This window comes from Palaemon carinicauda, chromosome 35 (assembly GCF_036898095.1).
Source record: "Palaemon carinicauda isolate YSFRI2023 chromosome 35, ASM3689809v2, whole genome shotgun sequence".
In the NCBI taxonomy this organism is placed as follows: domain Eukaryota; kingdom Metazoa; phylum Arthropoda; class Malacostraca; order Decapoda; family Palaemonidae; genus Palaemon; species Palaemon carinicauda.
In genome coordinates, this window is record NC_090759.1 from 45,026,387 (window position 1) to 45,041,575 (window position 15,189).

Consider the following 15,189-nt stretch of genomic DNA (forward strand, 5'->3'; position numbering starts at 1 on the left):
TAGGATCATTGAATTAAGGATTGACGACTTTAATTATCGTTATTGATTATAGAAGATAGTATTTTTTTTCACTAATAGTAAAATATGGATGTAGTGGCTGATTGGTATTGAGATCAGTTTAAAATATTATTGAAGGTAAAACCGAGTTATTACAAGTGAATGCATGCAATTGTATGTACAGTATGTGTATAGATAGTTGAAAAAGGGTAGCATATAAGGAGAAATGTGTTTGAATCTCGTCCAAAGTGCCCCAGACCAAAGATGTTTGACGGGTGTAACACAAATACCGTTAGGTTTTTCTTCGGGTATAGTAATGGCTCTCAGTGGGTGACGTGTCGTCCGTTAGCAAACGAATTCAGCATTGGAGGTGCTGAGGTATATTCCATAGAGACCAAGCTCTTGGTTCTCCTTTATACATACATTGATTCCATGCCTTGCATGTTGATACACTGGTCCTAGGGAAGAGAAGATAATATTCTTTGTATATCATGTCGTATTGGATTCCTTGTTCAAGACTTTAAAAGAAAGTCTTGGGACCACACAATAACCCAACCACCCAAAATGGGTTCTTTACTATCATATAAGATTTTGTTTTAAAATTAAGGGTTAAAAGGACATGGTTATTATTCATAAAGATTTACTGATATGTATAGATATTCATATATTTTAGCACAATAGCAGTGGGTAAGGCCATTTTAGCATAGAAGTGGATATGTTATGTTAAAATCCTTGATTTTTTATCTGGAATTTTATATAAAGTTGTTTAATGATAACCATTCTTGTTTCAGAGAAATGTGCAAGATTACCTATTTCTGGTTGTTCAAGAATATTATCTATTTTATATGTTGATTGTGGTGGTAGCTATTCCAATTTTGGTAATTTGCAATATTATTCACCTCATTGGGGCAGATGCTACAATACATTTTATTTTATCATGTAAGTATTTAAGAAAAGTGTCGCAGTGCAAGTATTATTTTACATTGGTTGAATCAAATTAGCAATTTTTGGTCTTCAGCCAGAATACAGTCAATCAGCACTTTCATTAGTAAATCATAATCAAACTCTTCACTCAAAACTTACCTATGTTGAGGGCAGCTCTTTTCTGGTGCTATTCACCATTTGTTGTGTAATCGATGTTGTCTGGAGCTCCTTCCTTCTATTCGACTGCAGAATGGTTTTTACATTGGATATTCCTAGAAATGACAGTTCTTACTTTGTCATTGAACAATGGCACGTGTGTTCAATGATTGTTTCAATGACTTTTGCGACAATCACGTCTGTTCTCACTACTTTATTACAGTACTTAATATAAACTAAATTTGGGAAGTGGAGTTCTGTATTATAGCAGAGCATTTTACTGTTTGTTAGTGATATCACAAGTATAATTATATGTAAAATGTTGAATGAATATTCCTTGGAGAATAAGTTGCAGGTACCTTATGCAGCTGTAAGTCTCTGGTGAATTATTCTTTACAATCATTATAACGTCTTTACTTTGTTCTAAATGTTTTCATATAAAAAGTATTTTTTCTAGATTGCTATTTGAAGCTAACAATGTGGTGCAAAAGCTGGCTAAAGAATTATACTTTTACAAGTTTGTAATACATGGATGTTTTACGAAATAAAAGTTTTAGAAAATAATACTTGGATTTTTTTTTTCTGTATGTATGATATATGGAGGAGTATGACTACAAAAGTAACATATCTTGTGAAATATGATAACGCCTAAGTATTTTAGGACGATCATTTTGCTTACAGTGTTCTGTGAAATTATCTTTTAAGACTTTAAATTTCTAGTATACTATACATAATCTTTTCAATAAAGACTTTAGAATCTTTATGTTTGATCAAAGTTTGTTAAGTTATGAAAAATTTGAGATTCTCATTGACTAAGTTTTATATAATATATTTCATATCGAAGTCCAGAATATAAGTTATAAAGAGGAAAAATAACTTAAAACCTAAAATTTAGAAATTTGTGGTGGAAAATGTTCTGCAGTAGTTAATGCAATACACAAAATCTGAAACTAAGATTTGAAAAAAATGCTAATAAATAAAAAGTCATAATTTTTCATCAGCCGCTCTAGTATGAGTACTTAATTGCTACTTATAAACGTTCTTCTATGTCTTGTATTGTAATCTCTAATCTATCCATTCTAAATCAAATTTAAAATCTCCTGATTGTCATGGATACTGATGGGAGTTACTATTATATGTCTTCATGGGTTAATGCATTTGCAAACAAAAATGGCCCACTGATTGCATCTAAAGTACATGACAAGTAGTCATAAGCACTTGCCTTAAAGAAATCATGTCTGGACATGATTGGAATGGGCAAACAAACTGGGATTAAGATTCGAAAGAAAAGCAGCAAATCAGGAAAAAAAAAAATGGATGGAAGAACTAGCATTCTCAAATTAATACTAGTGATGTGCAAGATAATTTATAACCTCAGCACTACCAGTAATACAAAACTAAATGAAGCATTTATTAAATTCAGTCAAGGAAACAACCAGTTATTAATATGAAACCAAAAAGCTAACTTGCAGCCTAAATTTCTTTGCACGTTAGAAAGAAAGATTGTTACATCAAAAAGATATGTGAAGCCATCACAGAAAAGTAGCATAGTGATCTCTAGAAAGCATAGAAAAATGTACGCACTGAAACACTGTAATTACTTCAAGTATGGTGAAGAGAACTTACTTAAATGTTTTTTATTCTTGATAATCCAACCTAGTGAAAGGTAAAATTATTTGATAAGAAAAAAATATTTAATTTAATACAGTAAATATTGGAAATAGATATTAATCCTGAACTATTCCAAAGTCAGGGAATCTCTGGTACCTGCTAGCCAGTCAAAAGACGCACAGAGATTGATTCTGTTAACCAATTAGAATATAAAGGGACGTTATGAGTATGGGACAATCTAGGTGAACCACCTGATCTTTTTTTGCTAAGGTGGAAGGATCTGTGTGGGAGTTTTTTGCAACATGGAATAGTAAAAGTTAAAGTAATGGTTTTGGGATGAAACAAACAACTGACTTAGGGGAGTGAGAAATTAAGGGTGTACTGTAGCCTAAATCTCCTGAGAAGAACATCTTACCTCTTGAAAGAACATGATGATCTTGGAGAATTCTTGGTCTGACATTGCCTTTTACCAAAGTATTAAGGTATTGAGGTAACTAATTCTACTTTGTACAGGTACATTTAATTTAAACATATTATGATGATGATTTATTTGCTTTCAAGTCTAATAATACTAGATCTTAGATCTGCAACTAAAATGGTTGCATTTTGCCTTGCATGTTTACCTTAAGGCTGTATAAAAGGTTTTTACAATTGTGCACCGATCCTCAGCTAAATAGACATCTGTCTTTTAATTTTCATGTGTTCTTATTTTTCTATCTCAAATTTTTACTCATTACTAGAAGTTAAAAACTATGATTCTGGTAAATTACAAGTATAGTATTTTATATTGCTAACATTGATGATAATTAGGGTAGAATGAGATGAGGCAAGGTTTATTAAAAGGATTAAGGTTTAAAAACAAATGCCATAGTTATAAAATGTATTTTTCAATAACTGTTCAACAACTATTTCCATATAAAATCTTACAATGCAGAACATTCTACATAACAGTTTTATACATTCAGTATGTTCATCAAAATGAAGTTTACCATCAAAGTGAGAAAAATATATTTGTTTTGTAAGGAATACATTATTTATAATTAGCCCAAATTCATAGTCATTGAATTTCCTAGACACTTCCTTCTCAATCCTAAGATCATCTGCTTAACAACAGCACTATTCACAAGCCTCATGGAGCCAGCTGGCTGCACAGAATAAGAACAGTAGAACTTCACTCTGGGGGTGACTAAAGGACTGTGGAAAGCTTCCCTTTACCTTAATACTCTGTCTTTTCTCTTCATTTTTGTGGAGAATCTATTTTGGTGAAATTCTGGACCTTTTCACTGCCATCCTGAATAGTATTTAGTGAGAAAAAATTTATTATACGGGCCTTTTCTGCTCGATATAAGAGAACGTAGCTTTTTTATAGATAGTACACCGTTTTCCTTTTCACCAGCATTACTTTTAGAAGGCCTAATGCTAGTAAGGGATGTTGAGTTATGGGTGGTATACAAAATATGAGTAATATACTTGGTATGACCAATACAATAGTTATCTTATTTCCAGATGGTTTTTATGCTTTCTTAATAACATCTGGTTGGAACATGTAAATAATACAAGCTCAGTGGCCCAAAATAAAGAAATGTAATCCAGTTTGAAATAATATAAACTGATAAGTTAAAAATAAACCATTACAGAGAACCTACCAGGGTAAACCAATAAGGTAAATAGTAAATGAAAATGAATAAGGTAAATGATATGTCACCTAAAAACGAAACTTATGTTAACCTATTCAGAAAAAATAATTACAATGTCTGAACCTAACTGCCACTAACTATTTGTCTGATAATGAAAATGAAAAAGAATGCATTGTAAGCTATATACACTAACTAGACCACTCTGGTAATAGCAAATTACTCGATTCATTCATGTTGATGCAATGATAACGTCAATCACGTAGTATCTACGTCAAGGAATAAAAGACGAATGACAGTATAGACATGGAAGGTCGGTGTATATTAGATTGCCCTGTCTATAGCCAGACACGGGCTCTTGCATTATTAATGGATTCACACAAACTATTCTTGCTGCCCTATCTGTCTCAACCTAAAACCACCCTAACCCCTATCCTATCCCCTACTTTTCGTCATGAAATATGGCAGTTACCTGACACAATTGCCCTTTTTAACTGCCTCTAATTCACAAACTTTAGAAGTTATACTCCGTCCCTTCTTTTCCCGCTAAGCTCTTACCATAGCTGATTTCTCTCTGTCGGCCCCGGCCCAGAGATTTATATTCACGAAATCAAACTCTAAATTTGATTTCATATTACGTATGAATTCTTTTGGTATACCGCAAGTACTCCATAGCTGTAAACAATATCATTACCTCCGCCAAGAAAATTGGAAGGAGGTTATGTTTTTGCCCCTGTTTATCTGTTTGTTAGTAACTTCCTGGCCACAATTTTAATCACAGCGTAGTGAAACTGTCAATGATTAATTGGTATGTTGAGGCATGGAAGTGATTGAATTTTTAAAATCCTAGGTCAAAGGTCAAGGTCGAGCAAAAGGTTGACCAAATTGTCCCTGGCCTTAACCCAAAGTTCACACAGTTGTCACACAGACTTCAAATACGGCCACCGTCTAAATTGATTCTGGGAAAGGCAAGCAGGTTTCGATAAATAAGCTGCCGTTGCGGAGGTCTACACTCTTAGAGTGCTTTTCTAGTTGTTACTCTATGTACTCAAATATCTGACGCCAATGGGCAAAATGAATTTATTAAAACAAACTGCCATCTTCCCCACACACTTGCTATTTTTAGAAATCTCTTTCCTATAAGCCCAGTGGCCCCAACAGGGAAAATAGCCCAGTGAGGAAAGAAAACAAGGGAAAATAAAGTATTTCAAAAACAGTTACAACATTGAAATAAATAATTCCTAAATAAACTATAAAAACTTTAAGAAAACAAGAGGAAGAGATATTAGATAGAATAGTTCTCCGAGTGTACCCTCAAGCAAGAGAACTCTAACCCTTTGATGTAATGGTCCTACACACATTCTTTGCTTTGTCTAGGTAAGTTTCTTTATTATCAGGGGCTAGTGTTCCCTTCCATCTGAAGTCCTTTATATTGAGACATGGACCATATTTGTATTGATATCATTGCCGACTTAGGAGGCAGAAAAAATTAACAGCAATAATTAATGTGGGCCCATATTAGGAGAGAGGTGTCAATAGCAGGATCATCCGTGAACATCAAGAGCAGTTGCCACTGACCGGAATCACAGTAGTTGTACAAACAACAGAAAACCTGTGATGGAAGGGCATAAACATGAGTAGCCATGTATGGGAATTGAGCACATGGCTGGGATTGTGTTACTAACAGGAGACATGCTTTAGCATGTGAACTCTTGCTTCAAAGATTGACTTCATGGCAGAGGTCACATAGCTGATTAAAGCCACAAAACTTGAGACAATTATGGACATAGGTATCAAGGTTTAAGTACACTGAGGGGATATTCTACTGATGGGAACTACATAAATGAATACATTTGGTAGATCTTTCACTAGGGATTTTGCACATGGTAGGTCAAACACAAATGGAAGACTTGCTTTGTGTCACAATTGGAGCTCCGTTAATGGACATTAGAGACTGGAGTCTCAGCCAGTGCAAGCATTGTGTTTCTACCAAGGCCAGATTAACAGACTGTACAACAACTCAATCCTTTGCGTCACCAAAAACAACCCAACTGTAATGTCGGACTCACAATATACTTTAGAGTCTTTCTACTGAACAAGGCAATTGTCGAGCCATTTGCTTTAATAACGGAACTTTATTCATGAAGGATACCATTTTTAGTTTCTTCAGCCTACATCATACTCTTCCTGATTATCCATCCATGAAGAGACCTGAATTTAAATGAGTCTTTAAAGTAGATCAAAGAGTGTGCTCTCCTTGACAAGAAAGTTAAATCTGGAAGGGTGTAAGAAATTCAGTTTCATGGAATCATTACCTTTCATTATTATGATTACATTTTGGACTTTGATTCATTGCCGGAGACAGTGCATCATCAGCTACCTATTCAGTTAGAGACCCAGCTTGGGGTTTCTTCTTTACCTTCTTATCTTCCTTGCATATCATTACTATAGAGAAGCTCTGAAAAAGATAGGCTTCTGAATTTGATATGTAAAATCAACAATGGCTGAATGTTCGCCCATGTCCAATAACCATTAACGGATACTAAGGCCTGAAATGAGATATATTCGCATCTTGCTCCTAATTCTTCCATTTAGAAAATGGCTTTAGAGGTGGATATAACCAAGAATTTCCTTGAGTACATTCGAGACTATAACGGTGTCAGAAATAGTAGTTATGAGTAGCTAATGAAGATAGTCTTACTCTCTGTTAAAAGCTGATAGTTTGTTGGCTTCTCTTAGAAAAATCTCAATCCCTTAGAATAATTATCAGCTTTAACAAAAAGTGGTTGCGCAGAATTCTTTAGTATTAGTTTTATTTTTGTAGCTTTTATATATCTGATTAGTATATGTTTATAAATCCCCAACAAATCAATTGTCTGACAGAAATTATCCAGCTCAGTACTCTTCGTTTGGGCTAACCAATGACCTTCCCACTGACTTTACCACTTTTACTAACTCCTATACTCATGATAATTTTTGAATGAGTATTATTGCTTTTACTAGCTAAACTACCCATAGTTGGAGAAGCATAATGCTGTAAGCTCAAGGTCTCCAATAGGAAAAATAGCCTAATGAGGAAAGGAAATAAGAAAAATGATAGAATAGAGTTGCCTGAGTGTACCATCAAGCAAGAGAACTCTAGCCCAAGACAGTGGAAGACCATCGTACAGAGGTTATGGCAATACCCAAGACTAGAGAATAATGGTTTAACTTTGGAGTGTCTTTCTCCTAGAAGAGCTGCTTGCCATACCTAAAGAGTCTTTTCTGCCCTTACCCAGTGAAAAGTAGCTACCGAACAATTACAGTGCAGTAGTTAACCCCTTGAGTGAAGAAGAATTTTTTGGTTATCTTAATGTTGCCAGGTGTACGAGGAAAGAGGGAAATGTAGAAAGAATAGGCCAGAGTATTCGGTGTGTATGTAGGCCTAGGCCAAGGAAAAGTGAGCCGTAACCAGAGAAGGGTCCAATTTCATACTATTTTACAGATCAAAGGACCTAATAACTCGCAACTGGTAGTATCTCAACGGATTGACCATCCTACCAGTGGAATGAGCGAATACATAAAACTCCACATTCTTGGTCAACCATCTTGTAATACAACTATCTCCAATAAGGAGATATTAGTCATAAATAAGTTAATACAATGCCTTTTATAATGTACAGAGGGGTACATTGTTACCATGTTTCAATAGACGAAGGACAAGAAGTGCCCATTTCCTGTGCAAAGTTGATGCACTCCAATAAAAATCATCTCCAAAAGAGAGGTCGTTCGTTGTATTTACCTCAGGACTTATTCTCGGTAGAGTTAAATGCAATAGGCCTTTGAGAATATTTATGTTGCCTGGCAGAAATCTGGCCACTCCATTTGACTGTTGCACATTTGAACTTATAGGAAGACAAAAACAAGAGTAGTATAATAGAAGTTACTGTTTCTGTACCTTATTTAAGGTGTTGAGGACAATATGGGGGTGAAGTTCACTGTCGATTACCACTCTCACTTTCATCTCCATAAGACTAAAATACTGTAACCTTTCCAAAGACCATTTCAAAAATATGCAACATTGTTGTGGTCAGGTGCCACAGGATTCTTTGCAGCTGTGGGGCACCTTTCCTTAGTTTTCCTAATGAAACTCTAAAATATTTCTTTGGGGCAACCTAGTAGACTATCAGATAGCAAGCGTTAGGCATGTATCGGTAAACCTGGGATTTATGTCCTTTCTCGTCTTGATAATGATTGGGTAATCATGGATAGGTAGATTTTCTGTCATTTTTACATTCCCATGATTTTAGATACACTTCTAAGATCAAATCAAGAATTGTATGCCAATTGTTTTCTCAACTAGTAGGATATACTAAGGTGACTTCCAATATTTTAAACATGCCTATGCCAACCTTACTTTCACTAATTCCATTGGCTCCTGGAGATGTAAATCGTCTTACTTGAAGGTCTTCCATCTAAGACTCGTAAGCACAAACTTTCCACTTTCCAACTCTCCAATCTTGTAGTATTTTAAAAGGATTTTAATCTCCGTTTTCCAAAGATCTTGAGCTGTGTGGATGTTCCACAGAGAAACATTCAACCATTGATTGATCCCATCTTTAGTACTAAAAAGTCTTGCTATACCTTCTTAAGAATCTTGTTTAAGATTCTCATTGTGCCTTTGCTGTATACATGTCTCTCAGATTTATTCATGTTTGACACAAATCTGCAAAATTTACTTACTCTACACAAGGTGTGGAATCCAGGTATCTGTCCTTAGCAGGTGGCACGTTGCCGGGACAATTACATGTTATGTAACAGATTAGGTTACTATGCCCCTTGTTTCTCTGTTCAAATCTATACATTTCTCAGCAAAGAGGACCATCTTCCGTACTAAGTCAGAGTAATATGTTTGTACCATCAAGAAATCATGGTCTGTATAGATGCCAAACCAAAAATTTTCTTGTCCTCAAGACATACTAGGAGGCAGTAACAGGAATAACTTATTCATTACCTCAGCCAATTATTTTGAGTCATTAAGGTAAGACAACGGATGCTATTACTGTGCAGAATTAGATAGCCTGATAATCAAAGTTCTTTTCTTTTACCCAGGTCTATCCGTCAACATACTCTTTATTCTGATCGTTGTAGGGAGATTCTAGATATTTTCAAATTCTTTTGGATTTCACATACTCAGGTAGTCTGGAGTCTTTTCATTGGGACCTTTGGTAGTAGCAGGATATTTGATGTCAGCTTTAGTTGATCCCCACAATTTGGTATTCATTCCTTTGGTCATTTTTTATTTTCATTATAAGCCCTTTAAGTTTTTACATCTACATATTTTGATGAATGCTGTATGGCTCTTATCTAGTTTTTTCCCCAAGGGCATACTTACAATTTGCAAGTTCAAACTTCCTAATTTTTAAACCATTTATAGGGTGTTGAACTGAAATACAGCTGTTGTTTTCCTTCTTTGAGTCGTGGGCTTGGTTGCTTATCTTGGATAGATCCTAGATTTAAGTCAGTAAAAATTGAGGTTTTTTCGGTACCTCAATTCTCCATCCTAAGTTACTATTCACAAATTATAAGTACCTTACTGGGTTTGTTGTGTGAAAATCTTTTTTTTTCTAAATATTTTTTTTTCATGCAAATCAATTACTTATGATTAAAATACTGTTCTTCCAAAGTGTGCTTATGTGCTGGGAACATAAGAATCCGTGGTACCTATCTAGTATCACCAACTAGCAGACAATTTTATTAGGAATAGGAAGGAATTATCAGGAAATTCAAAGACTACGAATATTTGCTAATTATGAATAATAGGTTTGTAGCAGAAAGTTTATATTGTTTTAAAAATGTATGTATCAAATGTACAGCCAAATGCTGTATTACTGTATTACAAGTGTTTGCTTCAAGGTTCTACATGTGATTTATAACTTTTCATATACTTGCAAACAAATACATTCATATATAGTTTTGTTTTTAAGTAGAATCTTATTTCAAATTGTAAAAGTTACATTACTTAAGTCATTACAGAATGCTTATTTCATGGTATGCTAGATTTCATTATTATTCTCCCTTGAACAATACCCTACTGCCATATGATAAAGAAACCTTTTATGTTTTCTTAATATTTGTTACTTGGTTCTATAAAAAAAAATTGATATACGTTTTCTGATCTGGAGTATTATGAATTTATGACTTCAAAGAATTTTCTAAATACACTATATATGTATGTATATACATGTGTTTGTTTAAACCTTTTGTAGTTGCATTTATTTGGCTATGGTTTTTTTTTTTGGCACGAACATTCCTTGTTTTTAAAAACACATGTAAAATTGGAAGAATTGTGCAAAATCCTACTTACTGCTCCACTTAATTCATCATTAACAAATTTGCAGCATCAGCACCCTCCACATAGTAAGTAAAGAGGAAACATGCTACAACATTTCCTGTATAGAATAGAGCACTAAAAGATTCATTGTGCTAAAAAACTACTTGCAGATGCCATTCAATCTAGAGGCACATTCAATGGAAGAAGCTGTAGAGACAATATAACAAACTTAACTATTAAAATGAAGAATAATTACATACAGAATACAAATAATGTCCAGCATGGTTGTTTTGCACAAATGGCTCTATCAAGGGAGTCCTTGAGTTATACAGATTCTATGTTCAACATAGTGTTAAGATCAATTACTTTGGATACAACAAAAGAGGCCCTGGGTTCTTCCTGTTGATTATAATGTTGTTTTATAGAGAGGGTATGCCATAAAGAATTAGCTACAACCCGACTTAGCTGTTTTGTCTGGAGGTTTCATGGTTTAAGAGGAATTCTTTGGCCAAGTAAATCTCCCATTAGTTATGCGCTCTTGAATAAAGCTCTTGAGTCTAATAGTTGGTACTGCGAGTCATTTTACCTCAAAACCCGCTTATCCAGGGAAAATCGGCACCATAATTCATCAAGGGAATACAGGTAAAATTCACTAGACAGCTAAAGCAAGAGGTAAACACTAAGGCTAATACAGTACTGAAACTTAAAAATTATTCTTTGGGCTATCCAGGTAAAATAGGTGTTTTGCACATCTACCTGTTCGATGAATATTAACAAATAGAGAAATGAAATAAGATTATGAAAAACCTAATGGTTGCTCGATAAAAGGAATGGCAAACCAATTAATGGGTAGATTGAAATTGAATTTCATAAAACCCAATCCAAAAATTATTTTTAACAGGAAGCAACCATGCTGGACAAAACTTGAATTAAAAATATTTACATTTGAAATGAACAATGAAGCAGATGCAAAAACATCTGATCAAGCTGATTTTAATATTTTTCGTTGACATCTACTCGTTCAAATATAGTGCAGTAAAACTATTCTGATCCTTGAGAGGACCGTCATCAATTTGTGCAGAAAGATGTAACACTAATTTAGTGATCTCTTTTTGTATATGTAAGTATATTTCTACCCTAATCTAATTAATGAATAAGTTTAGAAGATTATCCAAGAGATACAGTCATACAGCCATTCTTTAAACTGTAATTATTTTCAGATATCATTTGATAATTGCGGCTATTCATTTTGTTACAGTAATCAACTTCCCCTTGCAATATCCAACAAAGTTAGCCATTCAGTTTTTTATTCTTCTTATGAATTGGTCAATTGTTAAAATATATATTTTACCAGATATAGGTACGTGTATTTTGCTCATCATAAATAGGAAATTTTAGATACATAGTTTATATAAATGTTCAATAAAAACTGAATCACTGGTGTTGTGATAATGACGGAGAATGAAAACTACTTTTTGCCTTACATCAAAAGCTGTAATTAGTGACTCCCTGCCCTTTTTAATATTTGAAATATGATTGATTTAGAGTTATAGGGAAGTGCTTGAAATCTGACGTATCTCTGATAAACAATTGTGGTATCAAATATAGCACAGCACTACCAAATGAAAGCAACAAAGAAAAGCTAAGAAATAAAAGGGCAAACATAGTAAGTTCAAAGAAAAATTTATATGGAACAACCAGCTTGCTTGAGTTCCATAAAGCTTAATTCTAAAAGTTTCTGTTTTGTTGCACCAAGAGTTATCATTTGTGGAGATTCATGAGTAAGTAGGAAAACAACAGGCATTCAAAAACCGGTTTTCTTCAAAATCGAGTGATAGGAATCCTAGGCCAGGGGTAGACCATGAGAGCCACGTCCTCGAGGTCCCGGATGAACAGCCGCGCCCAGAATTGTGCTAGTGGGTCTGGCGTCAGACTCATTTTTAGAGTATTGGACCTGGGATGGGCTAAATTGGTCTGTGGGTAGCCTCAGGGACGTCTTTGTCGGGCCAGACGTTGTAGGAAACATCCTTTGAAGGAGGCCAACCTTACGTCAATCTCACCTTCTTCGAGCTGCAAATTAAATCAAGAATGATCAATTTTCAAATGAATCAAAGTAGCCTTAAAATCTGTTGTTATAGGGCAAATTGTGACCTTGGATTTTAACCTGTTATAGTTGCGTCATGATTTGATTTTTCAACATATTTAATGGATACAATATTCAGTTGCCCTTGGTGTGAAAAGGAAGTAATCATTGTGTTCGTTAACTACACGATCTTAATGTCATGATCTCTATTCAGATATTTGTACCATAATCTTTTAGTAGACCATTTCTGCCACCTTGGCCAATTATTGAATTGTAGCTTAAGAAAAGAGCAGCTAAAATTTGGATACAATAAAAAAAATTCTAGATTGATGGTAGATGGGATCATCCCAATAGTACACATAGCAAAATTCTATGGTAGATATAATGTGCAATGCTTATGTTATACTCAGCAGATACATTGGCATTTATAAAGTAAAGAAAGGGGTTTGTAGAGGTGTCACTACAAGGATGAGAATATCTCTGAATACGAGAAAATCGGCTTACGGGCATAGAAATTTAAATTGGATTACAAAAACTGTATTGGTATGCAAGCAAATATTTACCTCCGTATGCACATTTTTTTGTAGGCAAGTACTAATTAGACTAGCAAAAAATCAGTCATGCAATACCAATACACCACGCACGCTATGTTCATGTGATTTTTACACCATTTTCATGTCATTTTTAAAGAAAAGGTTCCTTGTCAAAACTGAATGTGTTAAAAAAAAAAAAAGTGTTTATAAAGCTTAAATTAAGTGATTCAGTTTGTGATAGTGAACGTCGTTCAAGAGCGAGAGCTCCCAATATATACCAAATATACTTATGGAGGGAGATTTTCCTTTAAAGGTTTAAAGGTCGCTCATGAATGGCAGAGGCAAGGGACAGTGACATTGACATAGCAAGCAGGACAATGCCCTAGAGACTGACCATATATTATATGATCAGCGCCCAAGCCTCCTCTCCACCCAAGCTAGGACCAGGGAGTGCCAGGCAGTGGCTGCTGATGACTCAGCAGATAGACCTATAGGCTCCCCCAAACCCCCACAAGGATGGTAAGGGTGCAGACACTAATGGAACTAGCGAGTCAGAGCGGGACTCGAACCCCCGACTGACAAACACCAGGCAGAGACGTTACCAATCAGGTAGTAACAACCTCCTTCTCCTCCTCCTCCTACTCTCTTGTCTCCCTTATGCCAGCCACGACTCTACTTAAAGGTAAGGTGGGAAGTAATTGTCAAAACAGTATTTCTCTTTTTATTGTGAATTATTATTATATACTCATTTCTGATGTTAGTGCTTATAATTTATTCATTAAGTTCGTAAACAAACCTTTCAAAATGAGTGTACAATATATGTATTTTTATGGACCTGTGGAATGCATCGTGTGAATTTCCTTTATTTCTTTTGTAAAAAATGTTTTAGAATACAAGCATTTTAGATTACAAGCTTTCTCCTGGAACCTATTAGACTTGTAAAATGAGGTACAACTGTAGACCAAAATGATTTGTAGCGTGAAAGGCAGAGGAACATAGTCTCTTAAACATTAAATATTGAAATAGTAGAGCAAGGAATTTAGATGGCCAAGACTATCATAAAAAAAATGGGTAAGATGACATCTGGGATCCAAAACTTGGCTGAAAGTACACAAGACATGACAGTGTAGAGATTCCATTGCAGGTATATGCCCAGAAAGGAAAACTCTAACATGTAAACATTAATGATAGTGGAAGTTTCCAATATCTGTTGTTAGATATTGCAATGTGGTAAGGCTGTTATCACATCTATATCACAACTAAAGTAAAAGCAAGAATGTTTTTCTTCCCAACCACCTTAAACTCAGTTTTATTTACATTTAATTTTAGTTGTTTGGTTTTCATTCATTTCCTTAAGCCCTTTCTACACTATCGAGCATGCTCGAGCAGCTCGACGGCCAAACAGTGATACCTGACCACAATAGGTAGTGAGAATATGGGTTGATGACGTCATAAGCGAGAAAACCACAGGCAGGGATCTGGCAACACTGTTTGTTGCCAGATCCCTGCCTGTGGTTTTCTCGCTTCTGACGTCATCAACCCTCATTCTCACTACCTGTTGGGGTCTGGTATCATTGTTTGCTCGACGAACTTTGTTTAAGGTGACGTCAGAAGCGTAGAAGCAGTGAGCAAATTTCAGTATAGGTTTTTTCGTATGATTACCGAAGTAACAAGAGCCATGCTCGTTGGTGGTTAAAGATTGGGGTCATGTCATTGTCTGACGTATGAAAATATGTTTTTAACCAATGCTAATGATAAACCATTTCTGTATAATCTACTGTAAAGTTTAAACATGGTCCCGTGAGTTATCTTTAAACTTGATCGTTATATAAACAACATCCTTTCAGCCTTTGGATGTGACGACCGATGTTTGTAGAGATTGTGATGCAAGAGTTGCAGCAATTTAAAAATTACTCGGGATCTTAGTATTAATTTTTC

The 15,189-nt window shown here is 34.9% G+C and overlaps 1 protein-coding gene across 1 annotated transcript in view; it reads right to left on the reverse strand.

Moving 5' to 3' along the window:
* Positions 1-11,039: 11,039 nt before the first annotated feature.
* LOC137627717 (uncharacterized) overlaps positions 11,040-15,189 on the reverse strand; it is a 67,230-nt gene continuing 63,080 nt past the window's right edge. The window contains exon 4 of the mRNA XM_068358976.1: positions 11,040-12,705. Within this exon, the coding sequence (XP_068215077.1) occupies positions 12,622-12,705 (84 nt within the window). The 3' untranslated portion in view covers positions 11,040-12,621. The remainder of the gene's footprint in view (positions 12,706-15,189) is intronic.